This window comes from Miscanthus floridulus, chromosome 6, assembly GCF_019320115.1.
Source record: "Miscanthus floridulus cultivar M001 chromosome 6, ASM1932011v1, whole genome shotgun sequence".
Classification (NCBI taxonomy): Eukaryota; Viridiplantae; Streptophyta; class Magnoliopsida; order Poales; family Poaceae; genus Miscanthus; species Miscanthus floridulus.
Window position 1 is genome coordinate 24,087,556 of NC_089585.1, and position 26,103 is coordinate 24,113,658.

The 26,103-nt window shown below is 42.9% G+C and overlaps 2 protein-coding genes and 1 pseudogene across 5 annotated transcripts; 2 read left to right on the forward strand and 1 right to left on the reverse strand.

The window, feature by feature from the left end:
- The first annotated feature begins 4,593 nt into the window (after positions 1-4,593).
- On the forward strand, positions 4,594-9,961 carry LOC136457873 (uncharacterized; annotated as a pseudogene).
- An 8,438-nt stretch (positions 9,962-18,399) lies between these two features.
- Positions 18,400-22,464, forward strand: LOC136461871 (uncharacterized). Of its 4 annotated transcripts, none has more exons than XM_066461222.1 (9): positions 18,400-18,639; positions 18,718-18,819; positions 19,416-19,654; positions 20,451-20,522; positions 20,652-20,716; positions 20,817-20,970; positions 21,066-21,146; positions 21,492-21,582; positions 21,743-22,464. In XM_066461222.1, the coding sequence occupies exons 3-9, from the start codon at positions 19,421-19,423 to the stop codon at positions 21,886-21,888; spliced, it is 843 nt and encodes a 280-aa protein (XP_066317319.1). In that variant the 5' UTR covers positions 18,400-18,639; positions 18,718-18,819; positions 19,416-19,420; the 3' UTR covers positions 21,889-22,464. The 4 variants fall into 4 exon arrangements, with proteins under 4 accessions (XP_066317319.1, XP_066317320.1, XP_066317321.1 ...); XM_066461223.1 differs by having other exon boundaries at positions 18,764-18,819; XM_066461224.1 differs by lacking the exon at positions 18,718-18,819.
- Positions 22,465-22,577: 113 nt separating this feature from the next.
- On the reverse strand, positions 22,578-25,584 carry LOC136461870 (uncharacterized). Its single transcript, XM_066461220.1, has 7 exons — positions 25,186-25,584; positions 24,838-24,963; positions 23,907-24,041; positions 23,736-23,832; positions 23,423-23,526; positions 23,202-23,253; positions 22,578-22,912 (listed from the first exon to the last, which is right to left on the reverse strand). The coding sequence occupies exons 1-7, from the start codon at positions 25,464-25,466 to the stop codon at positions 22,715-22,717; spliced, it is 993 nt and encodes a 330-aa protein (XP_066317317.1). The 5' UTR covers positions 25,467-25,584; the 3' UTR covers positions 22,578-22,714.
- Between the last annotated feature and the right edge of the window lie 519 nt (positions 25,585-26,103).

The following is a 26,103-nucleotide window of genomic DNA, read 5'->3' on the forward strand; positions in this document are numbered from 1 at the left end:
ACTATATAAGTAAAGTTTCTAGTCAAGATGTCATTTAGGGTGCCGATCTCTTGGTTGTGTTTCTTCCTCGTCTCTCACTACGTGGTTTTTGAGTGTGGGATTGTTGTGAGATTGGTGGAGAAGAGTGTGTGCTTGATCTTCATTTTCTCTTTCGACTTCGAGACCCAAAGGTCTCAGATCAAATTTGAGCACCTTTTTATAATTTTTGTGGTTTGTCATCCAGTTTGAATAGTCACTTGGTAGTTTGTACGTCTTCAACTTTGAGAGCTCGGATGACCCGGGGGCTGTACTGGACACGAGAAAAGTACTAATGCTGGTCGCTTTGTCGCTTCTGGTGACCTTGAGCTTGACGTTTGGCATTTGGATTTCACTTTGCTGGTCGTCAAATCATTGGCGGCTTATGCGTTTTATCTTTTTCCCCTTCGGTTGGGAAAGTATTCATATCGCCGAACACAAAATATTTCACTAAATATCCTGGTAAACGTGAAGAGCTTCTTGGAACACAAAGTTTCCACAGATTTAGATTAGTTTTACAGAAAAAACATAGAACTAAAAAAAATCCGTATTCCAAATAGCTTGGAAATACAATGAGAAACTATTTATGAAACAAAGAAAATACAAACTTTCATAAACAATCTATAATTATCATTACTGACCCATTATAAGAGACAAACATTAGATATTATTTTATTCGAAGGAGAGAAGCTGTATTAAAACTCAACACATGACATCTCCAAATTACATATGAAAAAAATCTAAAATAAAAACATACAATATCATGTCCTGATGCTTTCATTGCCTTTTCCCCTAGCGTTTTTTCATGATGCAACTTATCACTCTAGATGAATAGAGCCTTGTTAGACAACGAAACCAGAGTGCAATCTATATGCCGAATCTAAGGATCAACTCTAAAACATTAGACATGCCATAAGATCTAAAACGCATCTGAAATGATGAAAGAACATCAGCAATTGCATCTTCGGGTACATATGCTGCGGATTCATCACCTTTTACCCTCGATTTTGTCATGTTGGATGCTTGATTTTCACTCCCCAAGCAAGGATGATGATATCGATGACCCGACGTTACTATCCTCGTAGGAAGTGCCTAGGAGCACTCCTTTGGACCTCGCTTTACCGTTAATGGCTACAAATTGGTCTCCTATTGATGAAATCAAAAATTGCAATGTCCTCTCCCGATCACTGGTGGACTCGCATGGGAGGAAAGGAGAGGAGCCTAGAGGGCAACAACGACCAGGATCAAAAGGGCGGCGGCAGTTTTGTCCTAGGGTGACGGTGATGGCTCTTTACCTTAGATGTTCATTTTAGTGCCAGTAATAAAAAAATATTAATTTGTATGCTTTTTTCATGGTGCATTTTCTAACACGATAGTGATATAAATATTCCGTAAACACCATCTTATAGTGATAAATTATAAATTACATATCTATTTGTTTTTACATATATCTGTAGTTTTTTTTCCCTTGGTGTGGACTTTACATATCTTAATCGACACTTACAAAATATTAGTTCACTAGTTATCACACAATTACTAAAAACTAAATATAGGGCTTTAAAATTCCAACAAGTTTCTATGTGTTGCCATCTCTAGCTATGGATGAGGCTAGATTGCCTCGGAATTGAGATTTTTTAGAATTTATATTTTTTCCTATCGCATCATGTTAAGGTTAAACATGAGATTTCTTTGAAATCCCTAATTAATATAATAGTATATGAGAATACTACCTCCATCTAAAAAATAGTGCAATTCTAGATGCTTTTTTTTTGTTAAAGTGTCTAAAGTTTGATTAACTATATAAAAGAATATTAATGTTTATGATACTAAATAATTATATTTTAAAACTATGTTTCACGATAAATTCAATAAATATCTATTTCGTATGATAAGTATTAATAATTTTTATATGAATTTAGTCAAGTTTATAATATACTTTTTTAAAGGAAAGTTTATAATATACTTTAACATAAGACTGTTTTAGAATTGTATTTTTTTAGACGGAGGAACTCTAAAATACAATAATATTGTAATTTAATTTCTGACGTGGCAGTCCAGATAGATCCGTCACGGACCCATCATATCATACTCTGCTCGATTATAATCACCCACCGAGTCGAGCGCAGGAACCATCAAGAAGATGGCACTGGACAGGTGACGGCACCCAGAGCAATCTCTGCAGACAGGACACGCGCGACACCATCGGACTGCGCCATTGATGGCACCAACTGTCACCACCTGTATGAGATAATGCGCCTAGTAATGGGAGAAACGAAGGAGTTGAGAGGCACTGCCCGACCGTTGACTCACCGCTCCCGCCGGTCGCCGCCCGGACCGCACTGACGGTCCGCGCACGGCCGCGTAATCGTAAATTTCTAGCTAAAATGGTATTTTTTTATATAAATCAGTCAGCAATACTTTTTTATAAATCAACAACGATATAAACCAGTCAACCAAGCATGCTGGTAGCTGTAGGTGCATGCAGGTCGCTGGACGCAAGCTCTGGGTGGATCTGCTCCATCGGTTCTTCCCTGTGATTTTTCCCATGCTGATCGATCGCTACCCGCTTCGTGCGTGCAACTATGCAATTTGATTTAGTCCGTTTCGGGAACCAGTGCTAAAGTTTAGTCACGTCGACGTTTGGATGCTAACCAGAAGAACTAAACTTGAACTAATTATAAAATTAATTACATAAGAATAGACTAATTAGCGAGACGAATTTATTAATCCTAATTAATTCATAATTAGCAAATGTTACTGTACCACCGCATTATTAAATCATGGACTAATTAGACTTAATAGATTCATCTCGTAAATTAACCTCAATCTGTATAATTAGTTTTGTAATTAGCCTATGTTTAGTTTTGTAATTAGCCTATGTTTAATCGCCATATTCGCTTGGCTTATAAGCCGTACTTTTTCAGTCAACGAATAATATTTTTTTCTCATAATAAATCAGTCAACAATATATTCAGTCATGGCTTATCAGCCAAACAAACAGGACAAATACTCCTAATTAGTATTAAAGATTCGATGTGATAAGGCCCGCCTGCCTACCTACGGCCTGTTTGGCTGGGGCTAAAATGATTGTATATGATCATGAATTATTACTGCTGGTTGGTTTAATGTGAGAGAAAAATACTGTTCTAACTAAAAATTTACGATCGTTTACGACCAAACGAACATGCTCCTAGTGAGCTGTGAGCTACAATGGTTGCTTACACAGCAAGCAGATCTCTCTACCTTTCCGTCAAGGGGGGATTTGTATCCTGATGCCATGTTTCCATGGACATTTTTAAGAATAACGGCCATGCGATAGTGGCCACCTTTCTTGACTTATTGGAACAAAAAAAGGAAGGCTATAGGTCATCGGAAAGCCCTTGTTTAGCTGCGCCGATTCGGCGCCGCCGGACGCACTGTAGCTACAAATAGCTACAGTGCTGTTTTGTTTTTATTTGGTAATAATTGTTTAATCGTTGATTAATTAGGCTCAAAACATTCGTCTCGCAAAGTACAACTAAACTGTGTAATTAGTTTTTGATTTCGTCAATATTTAGTACTCCATACATGTACCGCAATTTTGATATAACAAGAAATCTTCTTTTTATATAGTGTCAAAGTTGAGAATTTGATGAAACTAAACGGAGCCCAACTGTTGCATCATACGCACTAGTGACCAGCCCACCACCGAACACGTTTCTTAGGCATTGTTTAGTTCTTCACCAAAAGTCTACACTTTGTTTCATGGAGTATTAAATATAGACTAAAAAATAAATAACTATATAGTTTACGACTAATTTACCAGACGAATCTTATAAACCTAATTAATCCATAATTTAACTATATGGTGCTACTACGACGCATGTGTTAATGATAGATTAATTAAGCTTAATAAATTTATGTGGCAGTTCAACAGATTTTATAATTTATTTTTGTATTAGTATCTCAAACCTCACGTCTCCATGTGATATCTGACACCCAAAACTTCATACGCTGAATTTAATTTAAACGAACTAAAAGCATCATGCAGGTGGGCCCGCCTCCCGAGAGACAGAGACGCCCGTTCCACGTTGCCGGACCCCCTCTCCAGTGTTCCCATCACTTCACCTCCAGTCACAACCCTACCCCATCTCCCCAAACTACCCCTGCGGACTAAAATCACTTCCATCTGCAATGCCCATAATTATTTGCAAACCTAAGGGTAGTCTGTCCTGACCGGCACCAGTCCCCACCGAGCCACACGAGATCCGGGCTGGGTCCCACCCTCCATCACCTCCTGTCCTGTCCTGGAACTGCCCCTTCGGCGCCCTTTGCTCACCAGTCACCAGCGCTACGTGCACCCGTCCCCGCGACACCCGGAGCTCTGCACGCCCACTGGCACGCCGGACCACCCGCCCACGTGTTCCCCGCGCGGGACCCAGCACGCACTCGCACAGTCGCACGGCTTGTACCGCGTCGCACGCGGCGCGGAAAGGTAGGGACACGTCACCGGCACCGGCGCCGCTACGGACACTCGGAAAGGCGCACACGCGGTTGCACTTCGCGCCGCGCGGGCGTACAAGACCCCGGCCCCGCCCGACGCAGGCACTAGTGGCGTGGCGCGCTGCGACAGTATCACTAGCGGTGGTGGTCTCCCCTCCCTCTCCCCCCTTCCGCACTCCCGCCGTTTCCCAGGGGCCAGGGCCGGTCGACCCACGCCGCGGCGGGATCCCTAGATGCGGACGGGGCGGCGCCGCGAGCCGTGAGCGCGGTTCCTGCCGCGGCGATGGGTTTCCGCGCCGCCGCTGCCGCTGCCGCGGTGGCCGTGTTTGCGGCGGCGGTGCTGGCGGTCGCCGCCGGTGACTCGCTCTCCGACCTCGGCGGCGCGGCGAGGGAGATCGAAAGCGCGCCAGGTACCACCAGTCCACCACCCGCCTCCGCCGGCGATCTCTGTCTCGTAGTCGTAGCGCTATCTCGGTTTGTCGTTTCTGCGCGATCGGTACGGTCGGGGAGTCGGAGTGTCGGACTGTGATCGGGCGACGCCCGATTGGTGGCTCCAATCCATTCCACTTGCGGAACAAGCTGCGATAGTCATGGTGGTTTTACTGTGGTTTATTAGGAGACTGTCCGATGTGTTAATCTGCCTCCACTGTTTTCATTACCTGCTAGTACTGTCGTCGTACTTCGGTTAGGTGTCTGCGGAAACGCCGCCGGTGTCAGGCGATCTCAGCTGTCAGCTCACTCGCGATGGATAGGCGTTTAGTAGGATCGGATTGGAGTTGGAGTATCGAGTATCGAGTGTACCCGACCCGAATTTGCTGGGGTCTGTTTTTTCTTCCGCTCGATTTCGTAGCACAAGTTCAGGACGTTTGTGTTTATTCGGTGATCGCAGTTTCGTGCGGTGTAGAATTGTTTTATCGTACTGACGATCTTGTCGGTAGATCTTCTCTGTCAGTCAAGTAAACCCGCATATGTCTCGGCTATTCCAATTTTAGTGTTTTTTTAGTTAGGACAAGTCAAGTGCCGGCCATTCGATTGCTGTAGTTAATAGTCATGTCGGTGCTCTGATCCACCTGCCCCTTCTCTCTCACGTCTCCTTCACATGTTCATGCACATGCACTCGGACCAGGTTGACACGTAGCATTTACTATTTCTTACGAGTTTTTGTGGCAAAACATACAGTAGTCTGCACTCTGTAATCCATTTACGCAGTATCGTGCATCTCATGCCTTTCGTATCGCGTAGGCAAGTGGGAACATTAGTTGTAAAGTGTTGCGTTTCACGAAAATATTTTTTTTCTTATTTTAGAGGTGAAGAACTTGGGACCATGGGCAGAGGGGCTGCTGAAAGGTATGCCGGAGGCTGCGGCGGGACCGGCAGCTATGGCCCCTGTTGCCAAGTATCCGCTGGTTCTGGCAGAGGACCGGACGCGGCGGCCGGATGTTCTCAGCCATCTCAAAATGTATGAAGGAGGGTGGAACGTCACCAACAAGCACTACTGGGCGGTACGTGTCATTGTTTAAACTTTAAAGAATCTCATGAGTCATGAGCATAAAGCTTGAGTTGGTTACAGATGCCACTGGCCTGTTCGCTTGAACTTATCAGCCGGCTTGTCAGCTAGAATCTACAGTATTTTTCTCTCACAACAAAACAGCTTCAGCTGGCTTAGGTGATTGATGGAAGCAGGTTATGCAGGACTAGTACAGGCTTTGCATACAGCCGAGATTCAGTCAGTTGCTTATAGTGTAAGGATACTCTGATACTTTGAGTAATCTAGATGATAAGGACATGGACTAGCTTGATTATTTCTGTCCTGTAATAGGAAACACTGCATGGGCCAAGAGTCAGGACTATACAACATCTTGTTGGTTGTCTAATTTATAATGTTTACACTTTTTAGAGAGTGCTGGTGACACGCACATGGAACCGTACCCAGTTACGTGCTTTGCCATCTAGAGTTCAGAAATAGTTGGAGAAGTTCAGTTTTCATATACATACATATATATATACCCAGTAGAGATATTGTAGGGCTGTCTATTCTTTTCCGGACTTTCTCTTGCTAAAAAATATTAGTGTAAATCTTAAAATGACATTGCTTTCATGGATTGGCATAGCATACTTTCAAGTTAAAGTAGTCCTAAGTCTGGAACTCTGGACTTCTATACTTACCAAGCACAATGAAATTTGTTAGTGTTCAGTTTGTTTATTAGGATGGGACTGCTATCTGTCAATCCATCCTTTTCCATTTTGCTGAATACTAATATTCGATTGTTGCGTTAGCTGAATCAAGTTTGTTTCAGTCTGTTTCATTCACAGGAGTTTCTGGATTTCTTCTTGGTGCTTTGTGGTTCATATTTTTCGGGATAGCTGTGGCTGGACGATGCTATTTTGGATCAAAATGCCCAAACGAAAGGTTTCTTATACAGATGTAGTAGGCTCCTGTGTTGCTTGGTGTCTTCGCACTTGCTTTAATGTAATGCACTAAATCTCTTCATAAACTATTTCTTCTTGAGCTTGTTTGGTGATTGTGGTATAAGCAAATGATTCTTCTACGTATTTATGATTATTTCCTTGTCAATAACTAACTTTTCATAGCTGTAATGTTGTATTATCATTGGTTCTGATAATTTTAATTTCGTACCAGAGCTGGGTGCATTGTCCTTCTCTATGGGCAGAGTAAATTCCATGAAGAAGCTACGCGGACCTGTCGATTTTGTTGTGAACCAATCTGATTTCACTATTCAGACACTAAGGAATGTTACGGAATACTTGTCATTTGCACAGACGATCACTGTGGCAGCACTCTATCTTCCATCAGATGTTCAAGGTCAAATTGACAATTTGAAGGGGGACTTGAACAAAGCCGCTGACACCATATCTCTGAAGACAGCAGAAAATTACAAAAGGATAAGAAAAGTTCTCCATATCATGTATGTTTCAGAAATTCCCTTTCACCAGATTCAGTCTAGTTTCCTTGGCTGATAGAATCAGCATTCGATAGCTATGCATGTGCTATATATATCACTTTATCATTAGGTCAATTTTCCTATAATATGGCACCGCTCTACTTGCAAGAAGCATATTAACATGCCAAAATGGATAATTATGGCTGTTGTTTCTTGTATCTAGCAATAGTTAGTGATATTTTGCTGCAATTACATCTTCAGAATTGAACTCCTATTTCCTTATAGGTCGGTTGTATTGATTTGCATAGCCGTGGTGTTGCTTGTTCTTGCGTTCATTGGATACGGTATGCAGTCCAGTTAATCAATATGCAATTTTTTGCACCCCCTTGTTCACATTGTGTGTGTTACCACTCCCTTACTGAACACATGTTCCCCTCTCTTCTGCAGGCTTAGAGCAATATGGACCGAGATATACAGTTTACATGTATGCTTTCTATCATGTACCGGGTAGTGTATTTTGGACTGGTCTGTACAGCTGCAGTCTTGACACCTTTCCATTTGAACCTTACAGATTTGTTACCTTATGCTGGAAAGTTGTGGCGGCTCTCTTTATTCTTCTAGGAATTTTCCTGATACTAAACAGGTAATATTTGCCTTTTCTAACCTTGCTGTGATGTGGATATGTTCAGGGTTGTTAAGACTAAATTACTCAGGGTGTTATTCTTGTTGAACTTCATTTAGTTGTCAGTTTTTCCTTACGCAACCAAAGCAAATGCAATCATCTTTGTAGGATCAGTATATTAAGTAAAATTGCTTTTACACCTAATATACGCCCTGTTTCATAATGTAACTAGCATCATTGTGTCCCTTGCTAAACACATGGGAATTCTGTTCTGTTATGAAGAGAACGTAAGTCCATTAACATATTTACAATTCTTTTGCAACAGTGCTGCGAAGGATACCTGCGAAGCAATGGACCAGTGGGCCCAGCATCCTCAAGCAGAGACAGCTCTGAGCAACATCCTTCCATGTGTGGATGAAAGCACAACGAATCGAACATTGTACCAGAGCAAGGAAGTTGTGGTGAGGCTTGTGGGGATAGTTAACAGAGCTATATCTGCTCTTTCAAATCGAAGACCACATCATAAGCATCCAGGACAGTTCATGCCTTACTTATGTTCTCCCTACGATTCAAACCTCAATGATCGGCCGTGCAAGTATAGGGAGGTCACGTTTGAAAACGCAACAACAGTAAGTTTTGCTATTCTTCAGTTACTATTTTCAGTCTTTGTAATTTTTTTCACTTAAAGTTTTTCACATAGCGTACAGTCCTTTTTTACCCGGTTCATTTGCATCTGTGCACCACCCAACTGGCGATTTTAGATAGTTTGTTTGATGACATTTTCACTTTCCAGGCATGGTTGAATTATACATGCATGGCTCAAGACACCGACTTGTGTTCAGGCAACAAGACCTTAACCTATGACATCTACGGCCAACTCGTCCTGGCTGCAAATGTAAGCTACGCGCTGTACCATTACGCCCCCTTCCTGCTCAACCTCCAGGACTGCAAGTTTGTCCGTGCCACCTTCAGCGCCATCGCCTCACAGTACTGCCCTCCTCTGGAGCATGATCCTCGGGTTAGTCTCTGCGGGCCTGGCGCTCATTGCCTCGGGCTTTGTTCTCTACCTCATCTGGATGCTCTTCGCGGACCGCCCCCGAAGGGAGGAGGTGTCCGATCTGGCGTCAGGGTCGAGGATCACACCAGTAGTAGACAGCTCTCCATCGTAGCAAGGGGATAAGGCTGCTTAATCCCATGGTAACCAGAATTTAGTACAGTTCCATGGCTATGTAAAATAGTTTCAGTATAGAGTTCCGGTATAGTTAGAAGTATGGAAGTGAGGAGACGGAAGCACTTGGGGGCAAAGCCCCATTTTGCAGTGAAGAGTTAGGTTGAGACGAGTGCTTCCTCCTGTTGTATGTTAACAAGATGCAGCGGCCCATGGTGTATCGTTGCAAGAATGATGGAATAATCGATCAGGGGGTGAAAGCCCTCCCGTTCGCCGGCGAAAGAAGGGCTTATGTTCGATTATTCTGGATGCTCAACTCGAGGACATGCGCTTTGTCGCGCATACGCCATTTTCGTGTGGAATGCTCTCGTTATTTCCTTGTTTGGAGAGACAACAGACAAGCCTGTGCGTCGTCGATCTGTGCTGAGAGTTGGAGCTGATCAGCGAGACGCAAAGTGCCAACCATTTTAGTGCGGTTTCCGAGCACAAGAGTCCAGGAGAACTGGAGGACTGTCACCAAAGGGATCATTCCTTGAAAGTTGAAACTGTCATGGTCTCTTGGTGTGGCTTCATTTCATGGACATGTTAACTGGCTCAGAACATTTACCAGCAAAAGTACAGTACAGAATAGCAAGTGTTCAGCCTCGCGTGGATTACTCTTGCTTCACACACACACAATCATTCCGTTTGCTACCACCCATTTACTGTCTTTTCTTCAGGACAGCATGCTATTCGCAAGTAAATAAAGTTTGGAGAGGAAGCTTTTTCTTATTTACGTAAACCCCAAGTAAAAACACCTTGCTATTTTTACCACAACCACACGCACTTGTAACGGTCACAAATGAATCTACTCCCGTGAGTTGCAAGATTGCAATAAAATATATGAGTTGGGATCGGCTTACCCGTCCTAAGTGCAAAGGGGGCATTGGCCTTTCGGCATCATGCATCATGGCACTAGGCATTAGCTCTGGATAGACTGGAGTAAAAGGCTTCAGTATAGTCTTGACACTTTGGTAATAACAATGGGTCCATCCGTGGGTGGTGTCGACTACTACCTCCATTTAAAAAAGAACTTCTTTATTTTTGAAAATCTCAGTTCCTAATCAAATAATTTAAATTTGACTAGGTTCATAAAAAACATTGTATTTTTAAATAAATTTATTATGAAAATGTATTCCATAATTAATGTAGTGATGTTTATAAATATTATTCTTTTATAAATATTTGGTCACACTTAAGATTGTTTGACTCTTTAGAAAAATGAGAAATTCATTTTTTGGGAGGGAGTACTTTGTTCCCTAGCTGTCGAAACTTAGTGGCCTGTTAATAAAGTACTGTGTATGCCTCTTGACGACAAGGACAGTAGGCTTCAAATGCTCTGTTTGCTTGGCTGCTAAATTATGGCTAAAAGTATTGTTGGCTGATTTATTGTGAGAGAAAAATAATGTTCATTGACTGAAAAAGTACGTCTTATAAGCCAAACAAACAGGACGAAAATTGTTGGGTTGTCCCTCCACATGGATGATGCAATTGAACCTAGCAAAACAGTCCACAACTCAATACTTATGCACCGTTGATTTTGTTCTGAATTAATAGTTGTGATTGCTTCTTGAGAAGCATAAAACAGAGATAACCCTAGCATACACTCTCCAGGAGAGTTGTTGCTTCTGAGAGAAGGGAGAGAGCAGGACACACATACCACAACGTGAGAAGAGAGGAAGAATGAGATGGGAAATCTATCCAGATCTCATGGCTCTGAACCGGCCATCTTCAAGCCGGTGATTGAAGGCTCAAACGTGGTTGGATTGGCATCAAACTTGGTGAGCTCGTTCCTTACTTAGAGTACTTCGATTTGTAAAGTTGGTTTGAGGATTGATTGAGTAGAGCACCAGATTTGAGAGGGGTTTTGTCAATTCAGGTCACTGCAGTTTCAGAACAGAGCAATTTTGGTAGATGATTTATTGGGTGGTCAAACGGTGTCCGACTGAGCTGAAATTGGGTCAGTGGTACTTGCCTACCAAAATTTATGCATAGTGGAGATGTACTTTGTGAGATATGAACCGATTACCGAGGGGGGCAGAATCTGTGACTTCTCTGTTTGGCTGCCGTTATTCCTCTTTGTTAGAATGTTGTGGTTGTAGTTGATGTCAAGTTTATAACTTGATGAATGTGTTGTTGTTGGTGTAATCCTCTAGATACTATAGAGAAGACTCCTTACCCATTATTGATTATAGTGGAAGCTTGGAGTGGACCGGTTGGTCCCGTGGTTATTTACTCCTCACCTTGAACAGGTTTTCCACGTAAATCGTTGTGTCTATTGTGCATGTGATTGATAATTTCTGCTGCTAATCAGATGGTAGATGTTCGATTCATCACAAGATGAGGGATTAATTGTACATTGTTTTTTTACTCTTTTATCCCAACAAAAATTACTATAGCTCATGATGCTGGGTTGACTACCAGATACAACAAAAAAAAGCTTTGAACAACTCTCCTAATGCAGTTTGGGCATGACGGAAGGGGCAGACTACTGGGCTGGGCTAGCTTAGCACACAGTGGCAGACAACTTCAAACTGGCAACCATGCTGGAAGCTGAATGTACGCACTACTATAGTATAGTACACGAACCATTTCTTCAACGACCGTGATTCCATTTTCATTTCATCTGACGAGATCCATATGGCGGTATTGGTGGTAGCTAGCTTCCAGATAACGTATGCCCCCCCGGCCCGTCACCTATAGAAGGCCCATACCAAAATACTTGAACACTCCACATGCAATCTATCCTGCGCCCTGCAGGAACGTACACAGAGCAAGCCATTTCTTCTCCGTATCATACACCACACCATCATGTTTTGTTCTCATAATTTGAGACGACCCCTGATAGTGAGTGTGAGCCTTTTTTTTCGCACACATAGCATACATGGATGAATGTCGTTGCGTGTGTGATAGAGACCGATCCACGCTTGCTCCTCAAGGCCTATGCATCTGCTGCCCTTCGTTCCTGAAGACAAGGGATAAAAATATATAGGACTACACAGTAGCCGCAAGTGTGGGAGATATGAGTATGAATAATACGTCGGAGTGGTAAAGCTTTCAAGGTTTTGTTTGGATGCACTCGTATTCACTTCGACAAATTGTATATTTGTAGGTTAGCATGTTACATTTATATTATTAACAAAAATTCTGTATCAACTTGGACCGCTCAAGTTTAAAGTCATGGCTATGCCACTTATGCAAGTCGTTTGCTTCGAAATATATAAAGGGCGTACCCAGTGTAGAGAGCTCCCGCTCTGTGCGAGGTCTGGGGAAGGGTGTTAGTGGCAAGCCTTACCCTCGCCTGTGCAATGCGAGGAGACCGCGACTCGAAGGTCTGGGGAAGGGTGTTAGCGGCAAGCCTTACCCTCGCCTGTGCAATGCGAGGAGACCGCGACTCGAACTCGGGACCTTCCGGTCACAGGCGGTAAGACTCTACCGCTTGCACCAGGCCCATATGGGGCCTAAAATTTGAAGAAATTTGAGATATATCCTTCGAAACTTAAGACTAACTCTGATAGGTATTGAGTTTCTTTTTTTTCCAGGACCGTGTCTAGTCACATATTTCATTGAGAGGAAGTAGATAAACATTACAAGCTAGCCCATCAATGGCAAGCGCCAAGCTTACCAAAGAGTGGAAAGACCAAAAAATACATAAAAAAGAAAAAAAGAACCAAAACAAACCGAGGATTACAATAACTTAGGGCGACCTCGACTGCGGGAGAGATGCCGAAGCCCAATGAAAGGCCACTAGGCTACGCACTCCCTAACTACCCCTTGTCGTGCTCGGCCGTTGGCTCGGCAAGAAGCATGTCAACCTCCGGGGCAAAGTCGTCTAGGAACGCATTGTCCAAGAACAAGACCTTGAAGGCTTCATGCTTGGACTCCGAAAGCACTCCAGCAAAGATGGACTCATACCTGCAGAGTCAACGGTTTGTGCTGGATCCGCGAGCCCCAACTTTACCATAAGAACCTGTTGCGCCTGAAGAGTCGGATTGAGTGCCCGAGGCTTAGCAGCTAAGCGAGTACTCCTCCTAGGCGCTCCGACGCTGGGTTTTGCCCGAGCCACCCAGAGGGTCGGTCTTCCCTGAAGCACAAGAGTTTGGAGAGCCAAGCAGAGTCGGTCCTCAATCACGTCAGCGACTAAAACCTTCTGAACATTCAGAACTCCTTGCCTAGGGCAAGGCCCACTTGGGGCAACGGGCGCCAGATGGGGTTTGGCCGCAAGACCGACGGTACGACGAGGTGAAGCCGGTGATGGCTGCCGGCGAGGCTGAGGCGACGTCAGTGGCGAATCCGCAGCCCACTGAGTGGGGCGCGGAGGCGGCGTCCGCAACTCAAGCTAGGACAGCGTCTGCTGTCCACAGGTGCGCACGCAGGAGATCGACCACCGCCTTGGCCGCAACCTCCAGCTGGGTGGCCGCCGGAGTTGATGCCAGGTGCTCAAGTTGAGGACACGTGACGATCTGACTGGTGCCGAGAGAAGCTGCAAACTCCTCCAACATCGGGGCGTCTGTGATGTCGCGAACCAGGAACACGTCGTGAGGCCACATGGCTAGCATCAACGGGTCGGCCCCAAGAAGACGTGTCCCATTGACTGCCCACATGCGTATCATACACTAAAAAATGTGTGGACTAAGATACGGACAGTTGCCTTTTTTTTTTTTTGGCTTCAGCTAGAGGCAGGTCACTTCGAGCTAACAAAATATTAGTGCTCTCCTGCTCCATTTTGATTGTAACCATTTTTATGTGTACTTAGTCAGCCTGAATACAAAATTGAAGAAAACAGGTGCAACAAATTCTGTCTCCCATTCTTCAAAAAAATGTCTACCATCCAAAGAAAATCGCACGTCATTCTTCCGTTTTAATTCAGAAAACATAGTCCTTGTTTTCCGGGTAGATGCAAAGGCCAACAATTTTTAGTACAGAAGATGTGTTTGTTCTAAACAAGATCAAGGAGACAGAGTATAGGCCAACCAAACCAGACCACGCACACCTAAACAACTAGGTTTCCTCTGCAGGATTCCATATGGCAGCCGCATGTTGAGGACACCAGCTTGGTTGTGGGGTTCGCCAACCCAACTCCAACCAAAGTACTACCAAGACTAACCTAGCTGCAAGAGCGATTTTGCAAATTGAGCTTCCTTTTTGGCCAGCTTTTGGGTCATCTCAGAGATTGTTTTGGTTTGGCGCGTTTCAGATGAGTTTTCGAGAGAGTTGGTGATGGAAATGGACAAGTCGACCGGCCACATATTCTTGTTTGAACTTGGAGTTCTTCTACTGAAATGATGAGTGCATAGCCACATCTTAGACATCTAGTTGAAATCCCTGCTGCACTACTATATGCATTGGCTCACGCAGCAGCACTAGACACTGACAAGATTTATTTCATCACAAGAATAGGGTCAAAATGCGAGGCACCATAACCCAATCAGACATCCTTGGAGCGTTTGCTAGAGCATGCTCCTACCTAAATGAACTGTCACTTCAGAGATTGGTCATCATCAAATGAAATTCGTGCGGCTGCTACTTGTCGAGTTGACGAGCTGCCTTTGATTCTCTCATGTACAGAAAAAGGTAGCAATTGTTTTTTTTTAAGGGAAAAGGTAGAAGTTACCATATGAGAGGGAAAAAATGATGAGGTGACGCGTTTCCAGGAGATGCTTGAGGGTATGTTTGGATCCCTCTCTAAACGAGCTCTAAAAACTTTCTTAAGGTTCATTTCCACAATGGCTGTGGTTAATTCTGACAACGTCATCATTGCCTTAAGGTCGTCTTTCACCTACATGTGGCTACCCTAAGAATTTTTTTCTCCGTGCTTAATGAAATTGGTAAATTATCTTTGTTTAAGCCTGCCCTAAGCACCTACTGATGTTCAGGTGTGTTTTCTTAATTTTGCTTTATCAGCTCTAGAGTAATTTGCAAAAAAAAAAAAAAAAAGAAGAAGAGTATGGTTTACTGCCTAGCAATCCACTTTCTCTGCCTGCCCTATGAATAGAATTTCAGCTCAAATTTCTTCAAAAAACCTATTTCACTTGATCCATTATATCCCCTAGTGAGTTTTTTTGGGTTTTTTTTTGTTTAAGTTCATATTTTGTGGCAACATGATATCCAAATTTGGAAAATGCATTAAGAAATGTTCATCATTATTTTCATACAATTTTATATGTTTAGGGCTAATTTAGCATTATATGCTTACCAAATCCAAATTTAAAATTACTCTTCATTGAGAAAAGAACTCTCATTAGCATGGAGATTGGACCCAACGGAAGTTGGAGAAAATAAATCTAAGACAACATTTTGCTCAAGGGGTTAAACATATAAAAAGTGGATTGCTCGAGTAGAAAATCATTTTTTAGACACTAGAAACAAATGCAGCTTTATCTCTTGTGATAAAAAAAGAAGACCAATAATTACAAACTTGTGAAATAACAAATAAATCCCACTCGAAACTCAATTCTAGCATTATACGGTCATCCAAAAGAAGAAAAAAATTGCAAAAATAAAAAAGAAGAAAAAAGTATTGCCACCACTTTTGGCGATTGACAGACTTAAAAAATGCGCTTCTTGTTAGCCTTTTAGAAATAGACTTTTTTCTTTGTTTGTTTCTTCCTTCTTCTGGTTGCTCTCTTAACTCCTAACTTTGTTTGCAGGGTTAAACATATAAATTGGATTTTTACTCTCTTGGGCTCTTTTAGAACAAAGGAACACTAGAGGAAGTATAAATGATTGATATTGTATAGGGAAAAAAATCCTATAAATCCCTTTTAAATTAAGGATCGGGGTTCTACATTCTTATGAAATACCTATGGAATGACTTTGTTTTATAGAAATTTTACTAAGGCTCTATTTGGATCCACTCGTATTCATCTCAATTCATGTGTTAGAGTGGATTGAGATGAAAATTAAATTAGGTTCCATCTCAATCCGCTCCAACCACTGTTATCCTAAACGCTAAAGGGTAAACAGTCAGTCATCCTTTATTTAGCGTTTAAACAAATTGAAATGGTCTAAACCATTTTTACACAATGTTACCAAAAATATGCATATCAATTATTCTATCACTTATACATATTTATGAAAGTAAAAATCAATTATTTTATACATGTAAAAAGAATCAAAATATACATATTAATGCATGTAATAAATCAAGTATATATATTTATGAATATAATAAACTTAAGTGTATAAATTTATGCATGTAAAACTCAATTGGATTTACCTGTACTCGTCTAAACAACAATTTAGCTCGTTTAAAACCATTTACCACCGTTCAATTTAGAGCATTTAGACTACTTCTCCTTGTGTTTTTTGACTGTTTAAACGGTTAATCGTTTAATTTTTGTTTACTCTTAAACAAAACAACTCGCAATTGTACCGTTTAGCGGATGTTTAAGGCCGTTTAGTTGAACACTATTGAAGTGGACACGAGTTCATTCAAACAAGTTCTGAATTAATATGTTTTTCCCCATACCTTTAATCTTACAGTTTTCCATATGTTCTCCGTCCATATAGAATTCCAAAATTTTAGGACAATCTATTCCCATGTTTTTTTTTATTCCTGCATTTCTTTCCAAGGCCCTTAATCTGAACTCGCAAGATTTATCACACTCGCGTCACGATCCAACATTGCGCATTTGCAGGCACAAGATAATTAGAGGAGTGGGCACGAAAAGAAATTCCCGGAGGCCGCCGGCCGGGAAGAGTGGCCGAGTGGGCATCGTGGTTTAGCGGCAACGAGGAGTAGTGGGCGTAGCAGTCGCGGCAGACGCGTGCAAAGCGGTTAGCCTACTGCCTCCTACTCTGCTCCTAGTCCTAGGGCAGTGGAGCTACCAAAGTCCAAGTTCCGGGAGGGGCACTCCTGTAACTTGACTCGTGTGCCGTCGCAGAAGTGGTGGGCCACCTATAAGGAACCCGTTTGCATTCTTCCAAGTACAGGGAGAATCTTGCCGGCTAATGACGCAATTCAGGAATTATCACATCTCACCCGTCTATTGCAGTTGTTCGGTTTGCATAGGTCCGATGACTTATCAAATCAGTGACTTATAAGTTATATTTATTTGGTTATAGATGACTTATAAGCCGTGGCCCTATGTGGAAAAGGGTGGCTTATAAATTTTAAGCAGGGGTGAACCAACTTAAAACTTATAAGCAGGAGTGATTTATAAGTTGATGGTGTTTGACAAAATCAGTCACTTATTTCACTTTTTAACTTATAAGTAGATGATTTATTTGGAACTAAACATGCCCTTAGCAGCTCTCATGTCATTTCACGCGAAATGGATTCTTGGGCATGCAAATCGCACGTCCTGGCCAGTTCGTCCAGAGACTCCAACCGCAGATCTGTAGGCCTGGTTATTTGTCCAAATGACTGAATGAGCAAGAAGAGTAATATTTAAGCAGGGCTTTGTTTAGATTGTAAGTTTTTTTACCCTCTTTTCATCACATCAAATCTTTGGACACATGTATGAAGTATTAAATGTAGATAAAAAAATAACTAATTACATAGTTTGATCGTAAATTACGAGATGAATCTTTTAAGCCTAATTAGACCATGATTAGACAATAATTATCAAATACAAACGAAAGTACTACTATCAGTCAAAGGCCCAGAATGCAGCGCATGTATTCTGATGAACTAGTTTGTGCAGAAAAGGTGCGGCGAATCACCTCTCGACAACTCCTGTTTCAGACACTGGCATTGTTGCACCATTGCCATCAGGACATTTCATTCGTAACAGTGACTAGACATGAGCAGTACAAACTGGTGAGATCTGAAGAGTTCTTACGGGTGTCTGATGATGTACTCCTTTGTTCTGCAATCTTACTGGTTTACTGATACCCAGAGGCATTACCAATTTACCACAACTGAAAGAGAAGGCTCCTTTTTCAGAAGAAGAAAAAAAGTCAAAAGGAAAAGTTGAGCCTTTCACCCCCTCCAAACCTCCAGAAAATATAGAAAGCTTTTGGAAGGTGACAAAGTAGGAGGCCATTCCAGGAAAGCCAACAAAACAGCTGCAGTTGCCTTGTTTGTTTGGCTATTAACTGATTCGTTGTGAGAGAAAAATAGTTAAAAAGGTACGGGTTATCAGTGAAGCTGTTGCCTGGTGATACGATACCAGTGCTGTTTCCCACCCTTAACCTTGCCTCTCTTCTAATTTAAACCTCTGCTGCAAGTGAGCGACTAGCGAGAGAGGCACAGCAAAGAGGGTTTGTTTTGCCTTGGCCTTGCCTTGGCTTGGCCTCCCCTCCACCTCCATCGCTGTGTTTACATCTGAGGCGAGGGCACTCCATCTCTTGCGTCCCTTAACCCCTCCACCAATCCAACCCAATCCCCTCCGTGCCTTAACCCCGCTCCGAATCCAGCCTTCGAAGCTTCCTCTTCCTCCCGGTCTCGGAGCCCTGTTGACAAGGTAAAGATTTGTTTGTTCCCGTCATCTGGTTCTTCTTCTTGGTGCTGCTGTGTTATTCAGTTAGATTTAACTCGTCAGACGCTCCGACCGTCGAGATTGAGAGTTCGCTTGGTATCTTCACCAGCTGCCCAGCCGCCTTCCTTCTTCCTGCTCGTCCCCTCTCGCGCCTCCTCTTCCTCGGTGAGTTCCGGTTTCTTGGTGTTCAATCATTTTTTTTCGTGGTGTTTTTTCTTCGATGCAACACTAATAAATGCGCTTTCCTCGTACCCCTTGTGCACGCTGTAATGCTGGCCAACTCTCATCAATTGGTTTAAAAAAAAAGTGGCAGCTTTATTCGTCCATCATATGCCGTGTTCCGAATGTGGAGGTTTTTACCTGTTCTTGGTACACTTGCCGATTATTCGATCCACCCCTCACAGTCTTGTCCTCTCTTGGCCCAGCTTCTACAATTCCACTAATCTGACCTCCATTTCTTGCGGTTATCAATTTAGTATTTAAAAAAAAAAAATCAATCCATTATCTCCAAGCGGTTGCCGGTTCGTTTCTGTCAGTCAGTTAAAGGGAGCAGTTGCATGCTTGCATTGGATCCCCTCCGCCTGCAACCGCCTGCTCCTCATTGGGTTCTTGGTCTGCCTCTCGGCACTCTTACGGATGTCTCAAACACGATTTCAATTTGGCAGTTGTGATTTGCGTTTGATTGCTTTTCTGTTTCGAGTGTCTGCAATTCGTGGAGATGGTGGCATTGTTTCCCTGAATCATGGATTGCGTTCTCGCAGGACTGATGGGCGACCATCTCGCGTTGATCGTGGACCGGCTGCTGACAGAGTCGACGCTGGAGGCGGCGATCGGCGGTGGGAAGCGGATGGTCGATCTGCATCAGGAGACGGTGGCCGTCGAGTACTGCCATGGCGCCCTGGGCGGTGGCTCGGCGACTAAGGTGGAGTGCAGGATTTGCCAGGAGGAGGACTGGGACACCTGCATGGAGGCCCCCTGCGCCTGCTGTGGCAGCCTCAAGGTAGTTGTCCTCTTTAATCATGCTATTTTTATTTTGGGCCAAAATAAGTGCTCTTGGTTATGCAGCAGATTCATGATCGTGCTATGGTGATTATGCAACTGTTTCTCAGAGTTCCTAAAAAATTGTGTTACAGTTCCTGTTGACTGTTGTCAAATGAAAAGTTGATTTTTTTCAGCAGAAGATGTTTTTTTAGTGAAATTCAGCAGAAGATGTAGTTGCTGCCACTTGTTACTACAGTATTATGTTGGGCCTCTTTAGATTTTAAATTGGGCACTAGTTAATTTAGTTGACCTGGCATGTTGACTTTTATGGTTGGGGTTAGATGTTGTAGGTTGCGCAGTTAGGACTTGGGAGTTCCATGTTAACTTGAGGGTCATTGTGGACAAGCGCTTTGAACCAAATCAGCTGTGTTGGTCTCAGTGTGGCTTGAAAGGCACTATCTATTATGTTATGTAGTGGGCCTTCTTATGTGACAGCGATGTAATAGTGCGTTGAAAGATATAGGGAAGGAGAAGGTGTTGGTGTTTTCCAAAAGATAGGGGTGTGGAGGGAGCTATCTGTTTGAGTGTGACCTTCACACAATGTGTGGGGCAACTACCCGCATTGCTGAATGCAAGGCGAGAATGTAGTTGAAACTTAAGAGCAACGCAAACACCCTGGTGTTGATCTTATTGTGCGTTCTTGTTTCTGATAGTGGACAGATTACCATGCTGTGTGAGGAATGGACTAAGAAGATGTATTTTTCAGTAAGCTAGAGTGATGGAACCAAATTAAACTATTAGTTTATTTCTTGCAGTATGCGCACCGGAAATGCATTCAGCGCTGGTGCAACGAGAAAGGCGACACCATGTGTGAAATATGCCTGCAGGTAAAAACTTTTAAGTGATCTATGCATATTGTTTATTGGTTAACAAATATGTCAACTGGTGATACAGTTTTAACAAATGTGCAACTATGGAAACGTGACTATAGATTTAATTTTGCTATGTTTCTTCAGCAATTCAGGCCAGGTTATACTTCTCCACAGCAGCTGTTTCACTATGGTAGTATACCAATGAACTTCAACCAATGAACTTCAGGTACTTATCTCTTTAAGCATTCTTAATAAAGCTGGTTTGTGTTCTTGCTTAGTTCTCTCAATGAATGGTTTAACGTTTCTCTACAGAGGGAACTGGGAGATTGCCCGGCAAGATCTCAATGATTCCCAGATAATAACAATGATGCCCACGGAGCGTGATTTTATGGACAATTACGATGACTACTTTCCTATCAGGACAAGAAGCAGCACCTTGTGTTGCCGGACAATTGCCATAATTGTGAGTTTCTGACATCAAAACCAACAGTGGTTGATGTGGTTTCCTGTATCTCCTGTCTGATGAAGATCCGTCATTGTGATTGTATCATTGAACAGTTCATGGCACTCCTGGTCCTTCGCCACACTCTTCCTCTCATGATTGGTGACAATGGGGAGTACTCATTGGCCTTATTTGCGGTAAGATTGACGATAAACTGTCACCAGTATCTTTTAGTATGATTTAAGTTGGGTACCGTTTAGTTCCACTTCATTTTGCAAAATTTTTCAAGATTCCCCGTCACATCGAATCTTTGGACGCATGCATGAAGCATTAAATATAAATAAAAAATAAAACTAATTACACAGTTTAGACGAAATTCACGAGACGAATCTTTTAAGCCTAATTAGACTATGATTGGACACTAATTGCCAAATAACAACGAAAGTGCTACAGTACCATTTCCCAAAAATTTTCACCAACTAAACAAGGCCTTGGTCTTGACTTGATGTCTCCTATTGTGCATTCTGCTTCTGGAAATAAAGCTTCTGGTGCTGAGGACTGCTGGGAATCCTATTCCCAATCCTGGTGATGGTGAGAGCATTGGCAAGCTTCCACCGTCGACGGCAGCAGCAGGTAATTTCATTACCGGGTCGTGCTGTGTCAAATGCAATCCTGATCATGTTCAGTTTAGCAGCAGCAGACTATGGCATAATTGCATGTCACACCTGTGGAAATTTCTCCATTCGTAGTAGTAGAAACATAAATTTGTGTCAGGCATAACTCTCGGATCTAGATCATCTAACACTGCAGGAAAGCCAGGAAGCATATATATCTTCATCAGAAAGTGAGGAGGAAGACGAAGAGGAAGAAGAAGAGGATACAGTTACCAATTCGGCACATCCAAATTACTCGCAACCACGCTTCATACCAGTCTACTGACATGGCCAAGAACAAGCCTTCCAAGTTCCAACCTCCCATCTGACAGGAAATTCCAGCGCCTCCTGTGTGTAGCTGACAAGCAAGGATGATCACAAGGGGGAAAAAAACAAAACAAAACAAAAACTACAAAAATGAGAATGTGGTGACATAGTAGGATAGTCTGAAGCCACTCGCTTCGATGTCCATAGAGAAGAATGTAGTGGCCCTGCTACTCGTGTACATATGAGAAAATAGCAGACTACTGACACCCGGATACTGTAACTTGTGAGCCTCAACTGCAGTGACCCTTGTGTACTTGAAGATATTATACTGTGAAATGTACCTGCAATTGCAAATCAAAGAAACTATTTTTCAGTTTCCAAATGTTATTGGTCTCTTTTCTTTTTATATCTTGCATTTTGTATCACTAATTGCAGTCAAATTATCCATTTTTATTGTTGTTGATGTTTTCTCTCTGTAATAGCTTGCCCTTAGTATTGCAAAAACTCGAGACAGGTCCTGTGAGTCATCTGCCACGATACGTGCTAACATGCAGCTTGTGTTTCTGGTCAGATATTGTACCCGGTTTCCACGCATTAAAACATCTGGATGTCTTGTTTGCATCAGTTCCTTGACATGCTTTCAAAGAGTATACCAAAGTGAAATCCAGGATCCGGCAATACCAAAACAACATATAGTAACATCTGAGCTCTGATGAACCAACCCAACAAGGTAAAATACTAAAACATTATCCAGACACACCAGTGATTTGGGTACATAGTTAATATCGTAGCAGGTATGGTAACTTTCTAGGGCCAATAAACCAAGCATACATTTATGTTTCATTTCACTTATGCAGGAAAGCAACGGTCGTGATGCAAGAACTATCCACACTAGGGTAACTTTGGACATGGTCGAGGTAGCTGAACACCGCAGCTTCACTAGCCGGCAATCCTTCTGAGCCCATAGCACCAAGCTTCCTTTGGTTGAAGTTCTCTACCTCCTGCACCAGCTCATCCTTGGTTCTGCTGCATGATGTGATGACCTAAAAATTCGTTGAAGTGACATCAGAGGATTGAATGGCCATATTACTCGTACAGGGATATGCTATACTACTTTTGTCATTACTAACAGGTAGTCACAAGATGAAAACATAAAGCGAAAGGAGGATTATTCAGTAAAGCAGTATACCACATGTGCATAGCAGTTTCAAGTAGATACAATAGGGATACATCAAAATTCACTGTCAATGTAAAACTGGCCTTTCATAATTCTGCCATAAATGTATAAAGAAAAAAGAAAATTCCAGGTCCAATTTGGATGGAAGAACTGACCAATATACCACCAGGAGAAACCAAGCTAGCGACTGACTGCCAATACATCATTCTGAAATGTAGAAGTTGAACATAAATTAGAGGCTTAGACATGTGGGAAAAGTCATCTCATTCTTTCCGCACTAAAAAGTTTCAGCAATTGAAAACATGTAAGCATCTGTGTAAATACTGCACGAGGACTAAAAAACACATCAACATCTACACAGTAAACATGCATTTACCTCTTCACAGGTCCATCAGGATGGAGCCCAATTGCATCAAGAGTCCCTTCATCCATGACAAGTTCAAATCTTCTCTCCAACTTCGACTCCAATACATCATCAACCTGCAAAAGGACCATTCATATAAGCTGAAATAATTACTTTCTGCTCTTACAATATTAAGGCTAGTTTTGCACCTAAGATACAACGAGAACCATTGAGGATATATTATAAACTGAAGCACAAGAAGGACAGCAAATGTGGGCATGCAATACGGACATGCATGTCGAGGTGAATCTACAAATTACAATATATGCTTCACTAGCAGACTCACCAAGAAATTAATGTGCTCAAACCCATCACGAATTGCAAGGTTCCGAGCAAGCTCAATCGCGCCTTCACTATAGTCGATCCCAGTCAGATCGGAAAACCTGTATATTGTATATTAACAGGTCAGTGCTGGCATTAACAATGAAAAACAGAGTTTCACATTTCCTCAGCATACCCCTGCTTCGCAAGCTGCTGCAAGAGTCTGCCACTCCCAGTCCCAATGTCAAGTACGCTGCAGCTGGGTAAATCCCTGCTAGAGCACAAATTTTTGGTCCAACCTACACGGATATCCATGACCTCAGTGCCAAACCTGCAAACCCACACAGGTTTTGGTCAACAACAATATAAGCATCAAATGCATAAAACAAAGGGGGGAACACACAATTAAATTTGCATCACTTTTTTTTGTTATCAGTATTTATATCTCTTCTTGAAAGGGAAAATTGCTGCAAACAGCTGTTTGCCCAAAACCCAAATCAGTAATCCGATAAAAGTGAGAAAAGAAAAACTACTCTGCAAATTTCGATCTCCTATTTCACCAACAAGTGATGAACATGGTTTATAATAGCCAAGCCTCAAATAAAAGATGATCATCATCATATTTCCTGAAAAACTAGAAGTAGACATGGTAAAGTTTAAACATGGATAAAATAAGGTTTATTATTCCCATGGAACGCAAGGTCTAAAGGCCAGTTTGTGGTTGCAAAATGTTGTGATGCGCTACACCACAGCTGTGGAATACAGTCTTTTACAGGAATATTTACTGGTTCCAGTTTTTTTTTCTTGTACAGAACTAAAAAGATACTTCAAGCTAAATACAACATTATAGGATCTATAGAAAAGGTGCTTTCAAAAAGATACCACAATGCCAAAGGCTAATGGCATGGCAAATGTAGAAAGTTCGCACAACCCAAGGTTGCTCGAGTCGTCTTTACATTCTTACTAAAATAATGCACCTGATCGCTCATATAAGCAAAGGTACAACCAGTTTTGTTATTAATGACAATGGAACACTCATAATCCAGGCAAAAAAGGCTGCCACTCTAGGTTATTGTTTATGCCACAAACAATTTTAGATACTAATACAATAGCTTGAAGAATAATACCAGTCATCAGCGTGGCTGCGTTCATGGAAATTTGCAAGATCCTCAGCATAAGCACCATCCTGAAAATTCTGCAAGGCCAGCAACCGAGGCTCAACGTCGCTGGAGTCAGGGACATCCTTATCGAAGCTGTTAAAGATCCACAGCAAGGATAACTTGAATACACTAGGCGCAGACAAAATAAGACCATTTTGGACCAAAATGCAATAACCGACAGATCATTGGACCAAATTAAGCTTAAATAAGGGGCGGAGAATTGATGCCTTTGTTTCCCCCAAAACTAGGAATCAGATCACAGATACTCGCCCATTTTGCGGCACAGGAACCAGAAATGGAGTAGAATCAGTTCACCTGAAATCGGAGGAGGGGTGGACGGCAACCGACGCGGAGGGCGCGGCCGCGGAGGAGGAGGAGGCGGAGGCGAGGAGGACCTCGGCGGTGTCGGCGTAGCGTTGATCGTCGTCGAGGGTGCTGCCGTAGTCGCTCTTGATCGACCACGAGTCCGCAGCCACCGACCGGTCGTCGTCCGACGCCATCTCTCCCGGGGGCGCGACGGGGACCCAAGCCCCGCCGCCGACCATACGGGAAGGGAAGATCTCCGGGTCCTCCGGCGGCCACCGAATCCCCGCCATGGTGCTCGCCGTCTCCTCGCCTCGCCGGAACCCTAGCCCTTCTCGTGCCGCTCGCGTGCTGGGTTGGGTTTGTGGGGTTGTGCCGGAAGGAGGGGAACGACGGATGCGAGGCGGCTCGGAAACGGTACGGATATTTTTCCGACAGTATTCGAAACTGAATCTGTTTAGAGGGGTTGAGATCTGTCCGTATCAAGTTCAGATATCAACATTTGATACCGTATCCGTATCCAAATACTCAAATTGCATATTTATGATGTCGATATTCAATTTATCCTATCCGACATAGTTAACACTATTCGTATTCGAATCCGAATCCAGATAGAAATATGAAAACAAATGTAATATCGGTAATATCCGTCCGTATCCGATCCGTTTTCTTCCCATGACAGGTGGGTCAGCGGAGAGGTTGGCCTACGTGTCGGTGTCTCGGTTCGTTGGGATGGCACGGGGGTACTAGGAGAGGGACGGCGGACGGTTGGAGCTTATTCCACTGAAATGTTGGGACATCCAAGAGCGGAACCACGAATCAGTCCAAGGGTAGAATCGGTGGTGCGCGCGAGATTGGGTTGAAGGCCGTTAGCCGTCTGGACTGGGTCTGGTTTTATTTCTGTTTAGCCGGCCCTATCATACACGTGGC

What these genes read in the sequence shown, in the direction of transcription:
- LOC136461870 (XM_066461220.1), bottom strand. Translation starts at nt 25,466, where the DNA reads ATGGCGGGGATTCGGTGGCCGCCGGAGGACCCGGAGATCTTCCCTTCC. An exon ending in CAGCAGCTTGCGAAGCAGGG is followed by an intron (nt 23,833 to 23,906) that starts GTATGCTGAGGA and finishes TACAATATACAG; the next exon opens with GTTTTCCGATCTGACTGGGA. An exon ending in CCTGATGGACCTGTGAAGAG is followed by an intron (nt 23,254 to 23,422) that starts GTAAATGCATGT and finishes TCTACATTTCAG; the next exon opens with AATGATGTATTGGCAGTCAG.
- LOC136461871 (XM_066461221.1), top strand. Translation starts at nt 19,212, where the DNA reads ATGCTTGCATTGGATCCCCTCCGCCTGCAACCGCCTGCTCCTCATTGG. An exon ending in TGTGTGAAATATGCCTGCAG is followed by an intron (nt 20,523 to 20,651) that starts GTAAAAACTTTT and finishes ATGTTTCTTCAG; the next exon opens with CAATTCAGGCCAGGTTATAC. An exon ending in ACCGTCGACGGCAGCAGCAG is followed by an intron (nt 21,583 to 21,742) that starts GTAATTTCATTA and finishes TCTCGGATCTAG; the next exon opens with ATCATCTAACACTGCAGGAA.